Source organism: Lepidothrix coronata, unplaced genomic scaffold (assembly GCF_001604755.1).
Source record: "Lepidothrix coronata isolate B3197 unplaced genomic scaffold, Lepidothrix_coronata-1.0 Scaffold66, whole genome shotgun sequence".
NCBI lineage: Eukaryota > Metazoa > Chordata > Aves > Passeriformes > Pipridae > Lepidothrix > Lepidothrix coronata.
The window spans coordinates 3523351-3540589 of NW_016690246.1; the positions used below are offsets into that span (position 1 = coordinate 3523351).

The 17239-nt window shown below is 37.3% G+C and overlaps 1 protein-coding gene across 1 annotated transcript in view; it reads left to right on the forward strand.

The window, feature by feature from the left end:
• The window catches only part of TUBGCP6 (tubulin gamma complex associated protein 6), a 42650-nt gene that overhangs the window by 12030 nt on the left and 13381 nt on the right, over window positions 1-17239 (forward strand). Inside the window, 14 exon segments of the mRNA XM_017818179.1 lie at window positions 1157-1242; window positions 2072-2125; window positions 2746-2830; window positions 3275-3460; window positions 4717-4880; window positions 7471-8278; window positions 9749-9912; window positions 11287-11497; window positions 12009-12182; window positions 13228-13349; window positions 13661-13736; window positions 14178-14287; window positions 16104-16195; window positions 16288-16427. Coding sequence (XP_017673668.1) covers window positions 1157-1242; window positions 2072-2125; window positions 2746-2830; window positions 3275-3460; window positions 4717-4880; window positions 7471-8278; window positions 9749-9912; window positions 11287-11497; window positions 12009-12182; window positions 13228-13349; window positions 13661-13736; window positions 14178-14287; window positions 16104-16195; window positions 16288-16427 — 2472 coding nt within the window.

Genomic DNA, 17239 nt, shown 5'->3' on the forward strand with positions numbered 1-17239 from the left:
GTCTCAGCATGCAGAGTTTTGCCTTCTATCTTTAGGAGAGAGTTTACTTTGGCATTACCTTTCCTTACAAGATGCCATGCTATGTGCAGCATTGGACAACAGTTTACACACAGTAAATCTTGATTTACATGTGCACACACACACACCCCCACCATTTAGCGGTGGTTTCAACAGCTCTACTGTATGCTTTGATTCTGAACAGAGTAATTCCAGTTCAGCATTTTGCTTCTTGCAAGGTCAGGAATGAAGAGAAGGCAAGCTTAGAGGGTGCAAATTTGTATTCATGTATAAAAACTTGGAGAAGCAAAAAAGAAAAACTGCAAACAAGTTAAAAATATTACATCATAATAAAACACTTTCTCCCTTTGACCGAAAAGCTTTCTTTAAAGTACTAGGCCTGCAAGGAAGAGTAACTGCCAGAATGGCTTCTTTCTTCTGAGCCATCTTCTTGCTGTTGGAAGTCACATATGTAGATCTGTAACGTCAAATTTCTGGCATTACAGACCGCACATAGCTCCAGGAGAGCCTATAAATAGATTTTTGAAAATGGTAACTGGCAGAAAGAATAGAACTTTAATGAGTTGCAGCTGGAAGTTCAACTTTTTGTGCTGACAAATACAAAGAGGAGGAATGAGGAAGGGAAACATGTTTTTTTTGCTTAGCTTTCATGTAGAGTTCAAAGCACTACATAACACAAATGAACACTTAAGGGTTGACTGAGTAATTCTGCAATTATGTTTTCCAGAGAGGAATAGCTTGTTCAGGTTAAAGAAAGAGTCAGAATTAGAATTCAGGGACAACCTCCTTTTCACAGGGTGTATTTTTCCACTGCAGTTTGCCGACAGGCACACTGAGTGTATCCAATCTGCAGACTATCTAAAGAGCCAGTAAAGATGGCCTTCCTCTGCAAAAGCTATTTTTACAGTTCCCTTTCATCATAGCACCATACTTTTGAAGTAACAGTACAGCTTGTTGCATAATAATCAACTATGGCCTTTCTCTAGAAAATGAATTAATAACATTTCCTTAACCCTTCTATGATAGATCATTAACATCCCTTGATACATATAAACAAGTAAAAAAACAGTTGTTACACTTAAAATGACATGTTCTTGTGCAACATTAACTGCTTCTGAATGAAAAATGTGTTTTGGAGGTACGTAATGGAATTGCAGCGTCACCCACTCCTGCTGTTTCTGCTGCTGTTGCACTAAGACATTCTGTTCGTTTTGGATTTCAAAGGTGAATTTGTATCTTTGTGTTTGCAGCCCTTTGACAAAATGTTAAAATATGATACCAAGTGTGTGAAATATGGCAAAATGCCTGCAAAACCTTGATTTAAAAACAAATAGCATGTCCATTTGCATTGCATTTTCAAGGTGTAGTCCAGATAATACCATATATGCCAGCAAAAACCTTTTGCCTCCCTCCCCCCCTCCCCCGTCCCTGCCTCCCTCCTTCTCTACCCCCTCTCCTGTCCCTCCCTCCTTCTCTGCCCCCTCCCTTCCTCTCCCCATCCCTCCTTCCCCCCTCCCTCCCTGATTCCTCCCCCTTCCCTCCCTCCCTTAATCCCACCTTCCCTCCCTCCTTCCCTTAATCCTACCTTCCCTCCCCCTCTCCCTCCCCGTTCCCTCTCCCCTTTCCTTTCATCCACCCTCTCTCCTTCTTTTAATCCCTTAATCCCACCCTTCCTCTCCTCCCTCTCCCTCCCTCTCTCCCTTAATCCCACACTCCCTCCATCCCTCCCTCCCTTCCTCACCACTCTCCCTTCCCCCCTCCCTTAATCCCACACGCCCTCTCCCCGTTCCCTCTCTCCCTCTCCTTCTTTGTCAGATTTCAATTGGTTTTGGCCTGAGGATGTTTTCTTGGTTGTGTTTTTCCAAGGGAGAAATGGGGTTCCCTTGAACTGTCCTAAATGTGTTTTCTTCATACTTTTAGTGGACCAAATTCAGAAACAATATACATTCTTTTTTATGCATCAATACATACATGCAAACTCTTTATAAAAATTGCACTAATGAAAAAAAATTACTTGTAGATGTAAATGTATGTTTATTCTCGTATTCTACAGAGTGCTTTATATATTTGTTGGAGACATGCAGATCATACCGAACACAGAAGATGGGTGAGGTTGCTCTTAACTTCAGGCAGTCAGATCCCAAAGGCCTTATGAATGTTCAGAAGTGTCTGTATGTGTGATGAATTCTGCACTAAGGAATCAGTCATGACTTGACATTCATTAAGTTTAGCTTGAGGCAAAATAAAGAACTTCCCCAAATACATCTCCAAAGACAAATTGCTATTTCTAAATGTCATTTTATGTGTTTAGTGGTAGGTTTAAATTATAATCCCAAATTAAATGAAATTTAAATTGTTATTGAAAATAATACAAAGTAAAAAAGAAGGCAATTATTAATTATATAGGGTGTATCCCCCCTATAACTGAAGGAGGCATATACTGCTGATGCAGAGTTCCTTGTTGAAAGTCATCTTTTCTTATATATAATTTTTTTCCACTTCCTCTTTTTCTTAAAAGTGATTTGCCCATACTCTTTAATCCTCTTTTTAAAAATACCATAAAAAGGATTTCAGTGTTAATTGTTGCTTATATTTTGGCATGCAGTAATGAAAATAGTTGTTTCCTCTTGTGTTATGAATTAGTATTTAAAGAATGATGAAAGAAAATATATTTTTACCGCATTGGGAGATGTTGGTTAAATACTGAGGTGTGGTTTTTATTTACAGAAAAGTGCTTATCATACATATCTGTGAGAAAGAACAGTCTGAAAAGACCAGTTCCAAACACTATATTTCTCTAAACTGGAAAGAGGTAAGATTCACTTTCTGGAAACATTTCCAGAGGAAAAACTTTTTAAACAGAAATAATAGATTATATTTACAAATTCTTAAAATGACACTGAGAATTACACCCCTCGCTCCAGATTGGACCACTGAAAATTTTTCCTTTTCTGGCCCTTGCCAGGGTACTGCTCCCTCACTGAACTTTAGAGAACATTAGAATCCGTAGGTTTGAGGAACCCTTCCATAGTTACTGCAGTTCATCTTCAGCAAGGCAGAGTTACAGTGTGAAGGCACTAAGGAAAAAATTAATAATCTGCATGCTTAATATAAAAACTGCTGGAAAAAACAGATCAGTATCCTGTTTCCTAGGTCAATCAAAAGCTTTCTGAGATTCACCTTTTTGTTTTGTTTTATATCTGAGAATTTGAGGCTTTACATTTGTGCTAAACAGTTTCTTGTTTTTGTGTTAAAGGGTGCTGAAGGAAATGACTTCTTTTCTGCAGTACTTGGATTCATTCTTCCTGTAGCATATAGTTATCAACCAAACTTAACAGTAATAGCTGTTGGACCAAACAGGAACCTTGAAATAAGTGAGATTTCTCTGCTTTTTGCTTTACTACAAGGATTAGCTGAGTCTCGAATTTTTGCTGTGATCAAGGTAAGAAGTGGTGCTGAGCTGTAGTACTTCAAAGTGCCTGGCACCGAACTCAAATCCAGCAGCAGCATGCCTGGTGTAAACTGCTTCGAGCTGGCCAGGAGAAAATACTGGCTGTGTCTATCCTGTCTCTGATGCCCCAGAGTTCAGAGTGCAAACTGCCCCCAAGTCCTGAGAGCAAGGCAAGACACAGATGCATACTGAGCTTTAGGCAGCCTGCATGATGGAGAGGCTGGGGCATGAATGCAAGCCCATAGTTCTGTCTGTAGACCGTAGATGTTCTGACAATTTGTCACAACTTCCATCCATCTGGGATTTCCAGCTCAGAGTTGTCTCCTGAAAAGAGGCACTTACTGTCTGTTAAATCATCTGGCCTCTTTCCATCAAATGTGATTGAAAGCAGCCATTAAAGCCATGCAATTAATTAAACTGCCGGTTAAGTGGATTTTGACATAACATTTGAGAAAACTACAGAATAAATTATTTGTTTTAATTTACAATGCTGATACATAAATTATCTAAGCTAAAATAATTCGTATGTTGATAAGTATACATAAATAGTGTATTTACACATTACTAATTAGGAGTATGAAATGAGAGAATTATTGATATTCTGAAGTGTAAACTCAGACATTAAAAGGAAGCTAGGTATACGTATTGAAAAAAAAATTTGCTACTTTTACATTGTTATTCTACAGGTAGCTCCATAACGGGATTATGTAATGTGGGGGGATTTTGTAATGCATATGCTTGGCTTTTTAGAATAACTGAAAAAATATTCTATTTCTTAAAAAATAAAATAGGGTTACAGTCTTCCAAATATAATCTTCATTTACTATCAGCATTTCAAAATACAATTTCTGCAAGCAAACGATATTGATTTAGACTGTGAGAAGTCCAAAAGTCACTTATTGATGAAGCAAAATATATCACTGTTTTCCACTTATAGAAAGTCAATGATTCATAAAGTAAACAAGCTCCATGCTCCCCTTCCCTCATAACATTTTCTGTCCCTAACCTAGCATTATTTCTTTACAATCATAAAAGGAAAACTGCAATTCTTTCTCTATTTGAAAGAAACAAGTTTTAACTTTTTCAGAAAAAACTCCATTTTGACACACTTTTATTTGAAAATGGAAAGTTGCTCATTCTTACTAATACTAGCAGTTTAATTATAAAAGTTTGTTTTAAAATATTTCATGTATCACTGAAACAAAGAGAGCTTGGTTCACAGGAGTATTTTTTTTCTTCTTAATTAGGACACAGAGATAAATTTAATGCAGAGTGTAGCCAAAGCATTAGTGGGTGCTTCTCCACCTCACTTTGGAGTTTATGTACCTCCTACCCAAGAAAAAGTAAATAAAATAAAAACATTAAGAGACCAGTTTCAGCAGGAATGGAAAATGCTTCAGTGTTCAGGTAAGTTGTCTGGTTTTATCTTTAGCTTTTATTAATATATACAGGTTTCTGAAAATTTTATTAAATACAGCTGGGTCCTGTAAGTCAGTGGGATATTAAAGTCAGTGGGACCAGACTGATCTAATGTGAAAATGTTGAAACTCTGAATGCTTCTAATTCTGCCACTTGAGCCAGAAAGCACCCAATTTCATAGCATAACAACAGTACGATTCAGACTTTGAATACTGTTCCTCCAGAATTTTGGAATGAAAGTACTAAAATATTATGTGCTTAAAGAATGGATAACTGACTGTGCACTGGATCTGATTGCTAACGTGTTCTCTGAATATCACCAAATCAGGTGATATTTTTATACATTTAATTTGTTCACAAATAACTTCACATAACTGAATAGAGATTAGTCATGCTGCAAGTGCAGTCACAAAGAGCTGAGGATCAGGAACTGTGTTTGTACAGGAATCAGGCTAAGCAGGGATGTGTGTTTTCAAGCATACTTGTCTAGTAATGTTTCTCTGCTGAATGACTTCTATTTTTCAACAGGAAAAAGAATTATAAAGATGGTCATATCTCTCTAAAAGAAAATGCCCTTCTTTCTTTCAGAAGTGGCCAAGAGCAGGGGTCTGGTTCCAATAAAAATGTTCTTATGGGGTCAGGAATTGCAGTATGAGCTTGATTAATAACTGGTTTTCTTAATGCTATTCTTTTCAGTGAAGGATGAGATTTCAAGAAATTGACTTCAGAATCATTTTACAAAGCAGAAGAAAAGGAAAATATGAGGACTTCACTCTGCCCTCCTTTCAAAAGTAAATTGTCTACATAATAAGTAAAAAGCCCAAGTCCCTAGAGATTTGGTAGTGGCCTAAGGGTACACCATGTAAATTCTCAAAATTAAACTAACATCCCAAGGCAATAGCTATAGTATGCCTTGTTTTGTGGCATTCCAGATATGATTTAGGGATCATTTCCAAGAGCACTTTTCTGTGATTGTGACTTCAATGTGACCTTTTGATTTCAAACACTTCAAATTACGTTTATACTGGTACTGCTACTGAGCTCAACTTTATATAATTTAAATAACTAAATCTGGTTTTGCAGTTCTCTTTTTTTTTTAATTGTTCCCAGTGCTTCCCTTCTCATTTGTTCTGGTTTTCAGATATTGCTGGATGGGAAATGATACCCATCCTTGAACATTTTGAAATTTAAATCTTTTTCGAAAGAAAAGCCATGTGAAACATTTTCACAAATGAGAGCTGAAGGACATGAAATGTTCTGTTTCAGTTCAGAATTTCTTTAAACTTTGAACTCCAAAAAAGTATTTACTTTTAAGCTGGAAATTGGGCAAAGGCCAAACTTCACCTTCAGAACTTTTCCTTACAGATTTGTTGGTTCATTCTTCTCTCTCCTACTCTCTCCCCTGAACGCCTGCCTTTTTTTCCCAAAGGAAAACGAACTTTCTGAGAAGTTTCTTAAAAATCCCCTTTCCCTGACTTTGTTCAACTGAATTTCTAGTGTTTGAATTATATGCTGTATTTTGATATGTATTTTTCTAAGACCTTTAATAAACGCGAATTAAGAGGGAGGGAAGAAAAAGCGTACTCGTGCTACAGTTTGTTGGCAAATACCGCCAGAAGGCTGCAGTTACCTTCTGACGCTCGGGACGGGGGCGGTTCGTTGCTTTCTGGCAGCAGTTTGCTGATTATTTTTTTTTTTTGGTCAGCCGACCACGTTGTGAGTATCGCAGGAATGGTTTAAAAATCGTGACCTGCTCATTCGGCGATTTCTGCTTGGGCGCTGACGCCGCTCTGCAGTGCCGAGGCCGGAGGGGCGGCGCCGCCCCCTCCCCAGCACTGGGGGCTCCCCCCGAGCCGCGGCCCCCTCGGCCCTTCCCGCCGGGCGCGGGGCGGCTCCGTCGCGCTCGGGTGACGTGGCGGCGCCGGCGCTGGGGAAGGAGGCGGTGTCACCATCCCGCTCCCGCCGCTGCCCCGGGAGCGCCGCAGGTACGGCCCGGGCGGGGAGCACCGGGGCGGGAAGGGCTCGGCTGGGCTGGGCTGGGGGGACAGCCCCGCGGGCAGTGCTGATGGCCGGCGGCGGGAAGGGGCTGTCGCGCCGTGCTCAGGCCCAGCAGGATGCTCAGGATGAGCCCCGGCCACCGGCGGCTCCTCCAGGACGTCGCCGCGTCTCCTCGGTGGGTGCTCCGGATGCCCCAGGGATGGCGAGTGCCCTCCGGCCGGCCCCGCGCTGCCCCGCACCGTCAGCACCCTCCCTGTGCGGTTCCGCGGCTGCCGCTGAGGCCGCTGCCGGGGGGATGTCTCCTGGGAAAAGGGAGAGGTGTTCCCACAGGAATCCTGTATTACATCAGGACAACCTTCTCTCTTCTATTTCAGTCCACCCAGCAAAATCAGGCATTTGGAATTAAACTTCCTCCACCATCACTTCACTTGTGGATCAAAATTACAATGTGGTTTTTATAGCTCGTGTCCTAAATATCTGCTGGATCAGTTCACTCATTTTGGCCTATCTCAGTTTAAGTTAAAACATATTTGTCAATTTGTCATACACATTATGAGTTTCTTCCTTTTCCTGATATTTTTCAGATCCTCGCATGAAATCAGAGACCCTGACTGTAACTGCTGAAACCTGACAATTTGATTTGAAATGGCGAGCATTACACAGTTGTTCAATGATTTGTGTGAAGCACACTTGACAGGTTTGCCATGGAAGGTTCACTTGGGCAGGCAGAAGATCAGCAAAAGAAGGGCTAAGCAAAATCTGAAAAGGGTTGCTTATAATGCCCTTTTCATAAACCTTTTTCAAGATGAGGCTCGTAAGCTGCAATCAAACATTTCCAGACTTCCAGTGAAAAACAAAATTTTGATGCTGTCTTTCAACTTGAGAGTTGGTGGCCTAGGTGCTCAAGCAGATAGACTGGAGAATCTTGTGGACGAACTGGAAACAGCTGAATGCTTACCATTTGCTGAAGTGAATTCTGTCTTGGATCTCTTAGTACAGCTTGCTGGAACAGGCCCTCCCCAGCTTGTACCACAAAAAAAGGACTATTTTATGAACAACAAATATGTTGGGAGAAATGTCAAATACCAGGGTTATGACTATTATGATGTGAGTGTGTTTGAAGCTGACATACAGTCTCTGATAACAAATGAAGAATGTCAGTTCAATGACACAATTCAAAAGACACTTCAGATAATGGAGTCGGCCCCTGGCACTGGACTCCCTGCCATAGGGCTGTTCTCACAGAGCTGCCCTGCTGGGGACAAGTTTGAGAAAGAGACGCGCGTCTCACTGTTCGGTGCCCTTGTCCACAGCCATACCTATGATATGGACATCAAGCTGGATTTACCACCAGTGCCTGACAATGCAGATTTGTCTGGACTTGCAATTAAAGTACAGTAATTTGTTTTAGACTTCTGAGTGTATTGCATGCTTTCATTGTGCCACTTTGAAACTATGCGTTAAAATGTAGGTAGTGGTTTAATTTGTGATAAAAGCATATAACACTGGAATTTAAGATGGAGCAGGGATTCTTTCTTTTGCAGAGAAGCAGATAAGCTTGTTGGATACAGAGATGTATGATAACAAAAACCTTGGTCTTGTCCTGTAGCTATGTCAAAACCCATCATGTGGCCACAGGCTTTACTAATTTAAGCCATCAGCTGTATCTGTGCCTTCCCCACCCTAGCAGTCTTTTGCTTGCATTTTTGCCTGCTTTGTCTGTTGAACTCCTCTGCAGTGTTACTTACTTGTTAGTGCTCAGACTGATTGCATCAGCGTTCCTGTCTGAATGTACGTGCTTTGCTGTTCAGCTTACATTACCTAACTTGCTGTATTTTTATCTTGGCTTGTTTTAGCTTAAAAGATTTTTTTTGTTATTTTTTTTTTCATTGAATGTCCTAGTTCCTATTGTCCTTTCACCTTTTCAGTGTGTATAGTTTCTCCTGTATCTTTTTTTCCCTTTTTGCTGTCCATTCTAAATATTTTTGCTGTTTTATTTTCATAGAAGTACTGGATAAAGTTTCAGGTTTTTCTTTCCTTCCATTTTTACTATGTGTAGATAGGCTTTTCTATAACCTACCTTTTGATCCTCATCTTATTCCTTCTACCTAACATATGGATAGATCTAGCAATTCCCTTAATTCAGGGTCTTAATTGAAACTTGAAGACAGACATGTTAAATAGAAAACTCCTGTTTCATTCAGTGTGCACATATGGAGGCAAATTGTAACCTGGGGGAGGCAGAACATTTTTGAGCTAGTGCTGTGCTCTTTCTATCAGATGGGAAAATTTGCAATTTCTTGAGGAACATGATGCTTTTTATGTGGGTGTGATTGTCTTTTACTAAAATTGAGGACAATTCTGTACATATGACTCCTCTTGTATGTACACTGTTTGGACACCTATAGATGTTCTGCATATGAAAAAGGGAAGAAACTATGTTAGTCATAGTTAACAAAATGTTTGCAAATTGGAAGAGTTAGAGTCTGGGTCATTTGCCTCAAACAAAAGGCAGAGCAGTATGATTTTATTAATGTTACATATTGTTGAATATCCATACTTTAGATTCTCATTTTGTAGAACTGTATGATTACTGAAGGAGGAAGTTTCAAGTTTAACACGAACAAGCACAATATATTAATTTGATGGTGATTGGCATTTTATGTGTAGGCATTAATACCTGTAGAGACTCACCAAATGAAAAGAGTGCTTACAGTGAAAACTTAAAATTGATATAAAGAGAGGGTAGGTAAGACAGGTTGGGTCACATAGAGTCACTCAGTCATGTATGATAGCAGAACATCTTTTTTATTAGCTTCAGTAAAGTATTTTCATGTCTAACATTTGAACTCTCTCTGACAGGTTCCCCAAAGTATAGATCAGTCAGAAGATGAGGGATTTCAGTCAGCATCCAATCTGACTCCTGATTCTCAGTCAGAGCCGAGCATGACTCCAGACATAGACTTGTGGGATGCAGTGCTTACATATGGACCCAGCAAACGAAGATGTTGGGAAAGAATTGGATAGTATGTGTCTGATCTGACTGGTAAACTTACTATGCATTGTATGCAAATTTGTGAAGGTGTATGGCATCTTAGTTCCAAATGACCTCAGTATAAATAGAGAAATGTGTATTTAATTTGCAAAATTCAATATACTGCATTAATAGAGATAAAGGAATAAAAGTGGTGAAGTTTCAACAAAATAATTCTTAGAGTGTAGCAGTTTTATAGGAAGAGAAAATCAACTTTGTCAAAAAAAATGAAGGGATTATGAAAACACTTGCTGTTTATGTGAAATGCAGCATTTTTCTAACTATTCTAACTTCTTATGTGCTATGCAATTTGTCGCAGTCTAAAATGATTCCACATTTTCAGTTTAAAAAGAGAAAGTGGTGATTGTAGAGCAGCAGAAAAATTAAACCCATATCTTCCAGTATTATACAGTATTGTATTCCTTTTCCCTGCCTGTAACCAAAACAAATTATTGCAACAGATTTCTCAAAGGTCTAGGTAGACTTGTAGTTCTTTTGGCTGCTGAGTAGAAGATGCATCTCCTGAGAGAAGGCTCTATACAGTCCTGTTAAGTCTTCCTGGCTTCCCCAAAAATGGAAGGGAAAAAAAAAGACATATATGGCAGGTATCCTCCTTACATTCCTGATGGACAGTGGTGTGCCTGATTCTTGGAGAAACTTTACTCTCTATGTTTTCTGTAGTTTTAAGTAGTTACCAGTGGTGTGCAGTTGTAGTGTTATACAGTCTGAGCCTGAGAAGCTCAGAAACTTAAGTGCCCTGATCTGATTTTTCAAAGCCCACTTTATTTTTGTTCCTAATACAAGACAGTTTTTCTTGCTACCATTTAGACTTATAAGGGTCTTAGATTCAAATATAGACCATATGCCTGACAGCTTTTGTGTAATACCTGCTACCAGAATTCAGAATTTTTGGAAGAATTGGAAAGAGAAATTGTTTTGGAGGGGAGAGTAATCTTTGCTAGGAAGAACTAAAATGTAGTAATAAAAGTTCATTCTAGCATTTTGAGCATATTTCTCTTTAATTTATTTGAATATTAGTATTAAATGAACCATGGAAATCTGGTATATATTGACCTCATTTTCCTAATGTGAAAACTGCATCAGGGAAGGCCATGACAACAGCTGGTAGTTCTCTGTCAAGGATTCTATCTCTGAACTGATGTTCAAATTATCTACCTATTTCTTCACTGTACTGAGTTTGAGCTACGGTTTCACGTACTGAATGTATGTTCCCTTAAAAATGTACTATATTACAAGTAAGTTTTGTGTGAGGAATTCCGTGTAAAATTCTGAAATGCTTTATTTTTCTGTATGAGATATATTTCTTTCGTATGATCACCTTGTAATGTTGTTTACTCTGACACAGCCCACCTGGTAAAAAAGAGGAACCGTATCTTACTGAAGCAGGGAGAGAAGCTTTTGACAAATTTTACAAACTTCGAGAAGGGGAATTACAACTGTTCAGTAATACTGTACTTCAGCTTCCTCAGCTTGTGCTGATGAAAGAACCTGAACTGGTTAAAGATGTCTTGAATGTCCTCATTGGTGTGGTATCCACTACATTTTCACTCAATCAGGTATGGATGATTTTTATCTGTGCTTCTTAGTTGAATCTTCTTGGTTTTTCTTCAAAGAGGTTTCCTCTTTAATACATGTACTTCTGTTGAGATATTGCAGTTGTGGATAATGTTAAAAGGTTGAATGTTGCCTAATGGCAATAAAGCAGTATTTATATATTGCAGTAATTATGTTATTGCAGTAGGCTAAGAGTATTTGTAGTCCTATAAGTGAAAATAGGTTATGAATACTTGAAAATAGGTGTGTAAATAGTTTTGTAAATTGGATTTTCTTTAAGGAATTAGATAATGAGCCATATTCTGTATATTTGAAGATACCATTCAAACTCGTGAAATTTTGCTACAGTTAAATGTTTATCTCACTGTCCTAGCTATATAGTCTCAGTCACCACATTGTCTAAACTGAAAATTTGTCTGCTGTCATTTTTGTGTGTAAATGTTTGCTATTTTAAGTCAGAATACAGCTATGAAATACTTAAATCTGCCTTTTTTTCACCCTATTTTCTTTTAGGCTGCACAGACATTTGTGATAAAGGAGGGGGTATATGTATCTGGAACTTCACCAGAGACAATGCACAACCTGCTCTCAGAAGTTGCAGAGTATGGAACCTATTACACACGACTTAGTCGTTTTTCTCTTCAGCCAGTTTTGGATTCTTCATACAGCAAAGGACTTGTGTTTCAGGTAAAACAATTGTATTAAATCATCTAGATTTAATGGGGCAGTTATGTATAGAAGGTAACTTCTAATTAAAAGGTAAATTAGAATTTCGTGTAAAGCTGGAATTTCTGCATTCTGCAAAACTGTAAAGTATTTTAAATGTAATGCTCCATCCCAGCTTCGCAATGAACAGTGCCACTATATTTAAATCACAGCTCTTTGTGCCTAGGGCTTGCTTGCACTGAAACATGCAGTAAAATGTCTTCATTACCTGAAGCATGATTTGTTTAGTCATGTTGTTTTGTTGTGGACTAAAGGAATATAATTTTTAGATGTTTTAAAGACATTATGTATTTATACAGTAAGATATATAAAATTAAAATACACAAACTTTATTAATACAGTATGTATGTGTATATATATATAATATATATTTTTTAAAATGAAAAACTGAAGTAAAGAAATATGGTATTTATTAGCTTTACTTTTTCTTTGTTCAAAATTAAGTGCAGATTTTCCCTGTCAATCCTCTGTGTATTGTGCTGAGCTGTATGTACCACATGTAATATCACGTGATTTAATCTCTCTCCAATGCATAGAATTAAGTTAGAATTAGTTATGAAAATTTTTTTATTGTGAATATTTGATTTACAGAAATTTTATTCAATTTCTATTAAGAAGGTCTTCTTAGAAAAAGTTCTAGATGAGTTTTTTCCAGTATCCAATTTAGGCATAAAAATAAGGAAACAGGTTTCCCTAGGTTTGTGTTCTAGAGAACAGGGAGCTCCTCAAAGGGCAATGCAAAGAAGCTGAACCAAGATGCTTTGTTATACTGTGTGACTACATTGGATGTGTAAAGAGTATAGAGGGGTCATCTGGCTAATTGGAATGTCTGAAGTTGCATGGACCCTCACTTTCCCCTTACTTTATTGTACAAGTCCCTCTTACCTTCATATGCCAGTTATTTAAATAAAAGGTTTGTTTTCATGCTGATGCAATTGATATGAGACATTGATAAACCATTAACAACTTTCACAGGAGCACTTTAAATATTTTCTGTTGATACTAGGCATTCACGAGTGGACTGAGAAAGTATCTTCAATATTACCGAGCCTGTGTTTTGTCAACACCTCCTACTTTAAGTCTTCTAACAATCAGCTTTCTCTTCAGAAAATTAGGTCGTCAGTTGAGGTAAGAGAATGATGTTAAATGTTTAAGCTTTTCGTAGCAGGAAAAATGCAATTTATTCATATACATTCTGAGTAGTAAATGGGCATTCTTACTTAGTCTATCAGTATTTTTACTCTAATTTTAACAGAAAGGTTGTTTTACATCCAGAAGATTGGAGGGGAAATATGTAAGGTCTTTATATTCAGTTTCTTTGTCATCATTCAGCAAATACGGTATGATTGTGTGATATTCAACTTCAGCGAAGTTCATCATTGTGATCTCAACAAACTTCTGGTTGGAATTTTTATGTGTGTTTTAATCCTGTTTTTTAGGTATTTAGCTGAACTTTGTGGCATAGGAACAACCACACTGGGGATCGGTGGTGGAGCTGGTGCTTCATTTCCTACGGTGATTTTTAGTTTGATGTTTTTATGTTTGGTTTGTGTTACATGTTAATATTCTTCAAAGTTACATTGGATGAAATACTTAGTCTTGGTCTCTCTGCTAGCAAAGTTATGACTTTGGACTCCAATTAGAATTCTGTTATCCTGTGTTTTCAATTCCTAAAGAAAACACAAGGGCCCAAAATAAGCCTTAGAGCATTTTGGTTTACTCTAGTCACATGAATCCAACTCTATACATACTTGTTTCTCTTTAGTGACTATAAAGTGAGCTTGAGGTAACTAGCTCAGGTAAAGTGATCTTAATTGCAGATAAATAGAGGAAGTGAGATGAATCCTACCTTCTGTGTCTAGTGGACCATGTAAAGCCATGTCTTTATGAGTCTTTTGTTACTAAAGTTGTAGTGCAGTTTGCTGCCTAACGTTAGGCTGTCTTTCAATTTTTTAGGGTGTTAAACTGCTTTCATATCTGTACAAGGAGGCTCTGAACAACTGTAGCAATGAACATTATCCAGTTCTTCTGTCTTTGTTGAAGACAAGCTGTGAACCGTACACAAGGTGCGTCCGTACTGTTCTCTGCATAATTTGAGTTTAAGAGTTACAAATTGGTCATCTGGTGAGTAACTGCCCATTTAACAATGGCTTTTAACATTTAAAAAAAAAAGTCTCTATCTGCAATATATATTAAAATTAATTAATCTTGCTGAATCCTTCTTTCCCTCTTTTTTTCAACTCAGTAACAATAGAAGGGTTGTATGTGTGACTAGATTAGTAAATAAATACGTGTAAATAAGATTTCTTTCTTGTTGCTGGTCCTGGAAATTCATACTGGAATATAAGACTCAGATAAACTTTTTTTTTCTCATACCTGTAATAAAATCCTGAAAATGGCAACTGACAAGTTTCTCTCCTCATTGCACAAACTGGGAAAATTCATGCTTATTTCCACTGTCTTTTTGTTGTGGGCTTTTTAGTAAGCAAAAATGAATAAAATATCTGTTGTAACTGAATGATAATAGGAAGCAGAGTTCCTTGGATTGCAACAGTTTTGTTAAGTAGTGCACATCAAATTAGAAACTATTAGTTTATAGACTTCTGAAGAGATGCTTTTTTTTTAATAGCTGTTTACAGGAACTATAGCTGTAGTCCATCATCAGTTTACAATGTTACTTAATAGATGTAATGATACTTAGTAAGAGAATACAGTCTGTCAAAATGCTCTAAATTTAGGACTCCTTCGTGGCCACCCTTGTGTTTCCTTCCTTTTACATAAAATGATCTTCAGAGAAATTTAATTTCAGATTTACTAGAAGACTCACTGAAATATCTTCACAGCTTCTGCCCTTCTATTTATAGAAGGAAGTCAGATTTCTGAAATACCAATGGCAGGATTTCATGGCATCACAAGGAATCTAAAAAAATTTTAAAGTATGCGTACTAGCATGTGATCCTTACTGCATTCATTCCTAAATCTGTTGCAGATATGTATCAAAGCATCAATCATATGATCAAGGCTGGCATGGAAGGAGGTCTCCATTATCTGCAGAAAGGGTTATCCCATTCATTTGTTAACCTGAAAGAAATTAAATAATAGAAGTTGTTGCTCAAGTAGATCATAGAAACATCAGATTTAATAATTTAAAAGTTCATAACTTTTTACTTACAGCCTTAAAATTGAACAGTGGTTGCTGTGTTAAATGCTTTCTCTTTGTTACACTCAACGTCTAGAAGCAGTGTCAGTAAGAAAAAAATATTATCTTCAAGGAGCTCTGTCTGAACCTTTTTATCTATAGTTTCAGATTGTGTTGTAAAAAAAAGGTATTTTTTATTTCTTCAAAAGTTTGGTTTCACACAGAAAAAAATATGAGAAAGCATGAATAAATATTCCAAAATAGGAGTTTTTATTATTCAGTGTATATTAAAAATGCCTCTATGTCCAGGGAGGAAGTGCTTGGTATTGCATCTTTGGTTTATATCCTTTTAGTTTTTCCCTGCAGAAATTCTCTCTCTTTAAAGCAAATCCTTTCTGCTTATCTCTCTCTGTGCTCTTGATGCAGTGTAAAGATCTCTATACATTTTTTATGTATGCTTAGTAAATTGATATACAGAAATAAAAAGATTGTTTTAATTAAGGCACTGTTTTTTTCACCAAAACTAATTATCAGTGAATTCTGTATAAAAATGGTTTAAGAAAAGTGTAGAACCACAGTCTCCTCTGTGTACATTTAAATATCAGTGTCACAGCACTTGTTTTTTATCCTGCCTATAGCTTGTCTTTTGGGATTTTAAAGAATATACAAATTGCTTGGTTATAATAAAGATGAGAAGGCAGGAGGTTTGACTTTCAATATTGTACAATTTTATTTTTTTTTAGATTTATCTATGATTGGGTATACAGTGGTGTGTTCAGAGATGTTTATGGAGAATTTATGATCCAGGTGAATGAGGATTATCTTTGTTTCAGAGGTACAGTATATATATGGAGCATTTATAATTTATATGATTTGTATTGTTAATTAAATAACTAAAATATATGCTTTCATCTTTTTGTTATGTAGATAAACATTACTGGACTCATGGTTATGTTTTGATTTCAAAAGAAGTAGAAGATTGTGTCCCTGTATTTCTTAAACATATTGCTAATGATGTATACATATGTGGGAAAACCATAAACTTGCTGAAATTGTGCTGTCCTAGGGTAAGTTTTGGGTTGGTTCCTTCCTATGACATTGAGAAAATCATGTCTCCTTAAAGGAAGTTTTTAGGTTTTTATCAAGTTCACTTCTTTATTGAAAACCAGTATTGGATAAGTAAATCTTGATTCTTGAAAGGCAATTACTTGCTCTCAGATACTTGTGAGCTGATTATCCACTCTACTTGCTAACACCTCACTGCAGAAATATAAATTTTAACAGCATCAAATTTATCATATCCAATGCACATGCTGTATTTCTTACTTTTCTTTGTATTAAAAGCAGAAATGTTTTAGGTGCTCAAGCAAGGGCCTTCCACTTCTCACACAACTCACACGACGTGTTGGTTCAAAGCTGCCTCACTTACCAGGTCTTGACTCAGTTCTGCACAGCTCTTGTATTCCAGCTTCATCATTACGTTTCCAAGAAGCCCTTAAATAGTTCTATTTATTCATATTTTGCAGAATGAGTCTTGTTCTTGATAAGAAAAACATGTTAAACTACTTTGTGTCTTCCCTCTTCTCTGTATACGTCTAAAAAATTAAACAACCAGAGAGGTGTCTAAAGTCAATAGGCACTCTTTTTCAGGTAACTAATATTCTCTTTCCTTCTAAGAGCAGAGTCTTGACAGAGCAGAGCAGCTCATTATCAGCTATCTAGTATTAGGTATAAGCATAATACCTCAAGTGAGATGTCCCTCTGCTAGTTCTCCTGAACCTGTTCTCATAAGCATTCCCAAACCATGACTCTGTTGTGCCAGTAGTACTGGGCTTTTTATAGAAGTGTCAGCCATCATTTCTATAATTACAGCTTTATC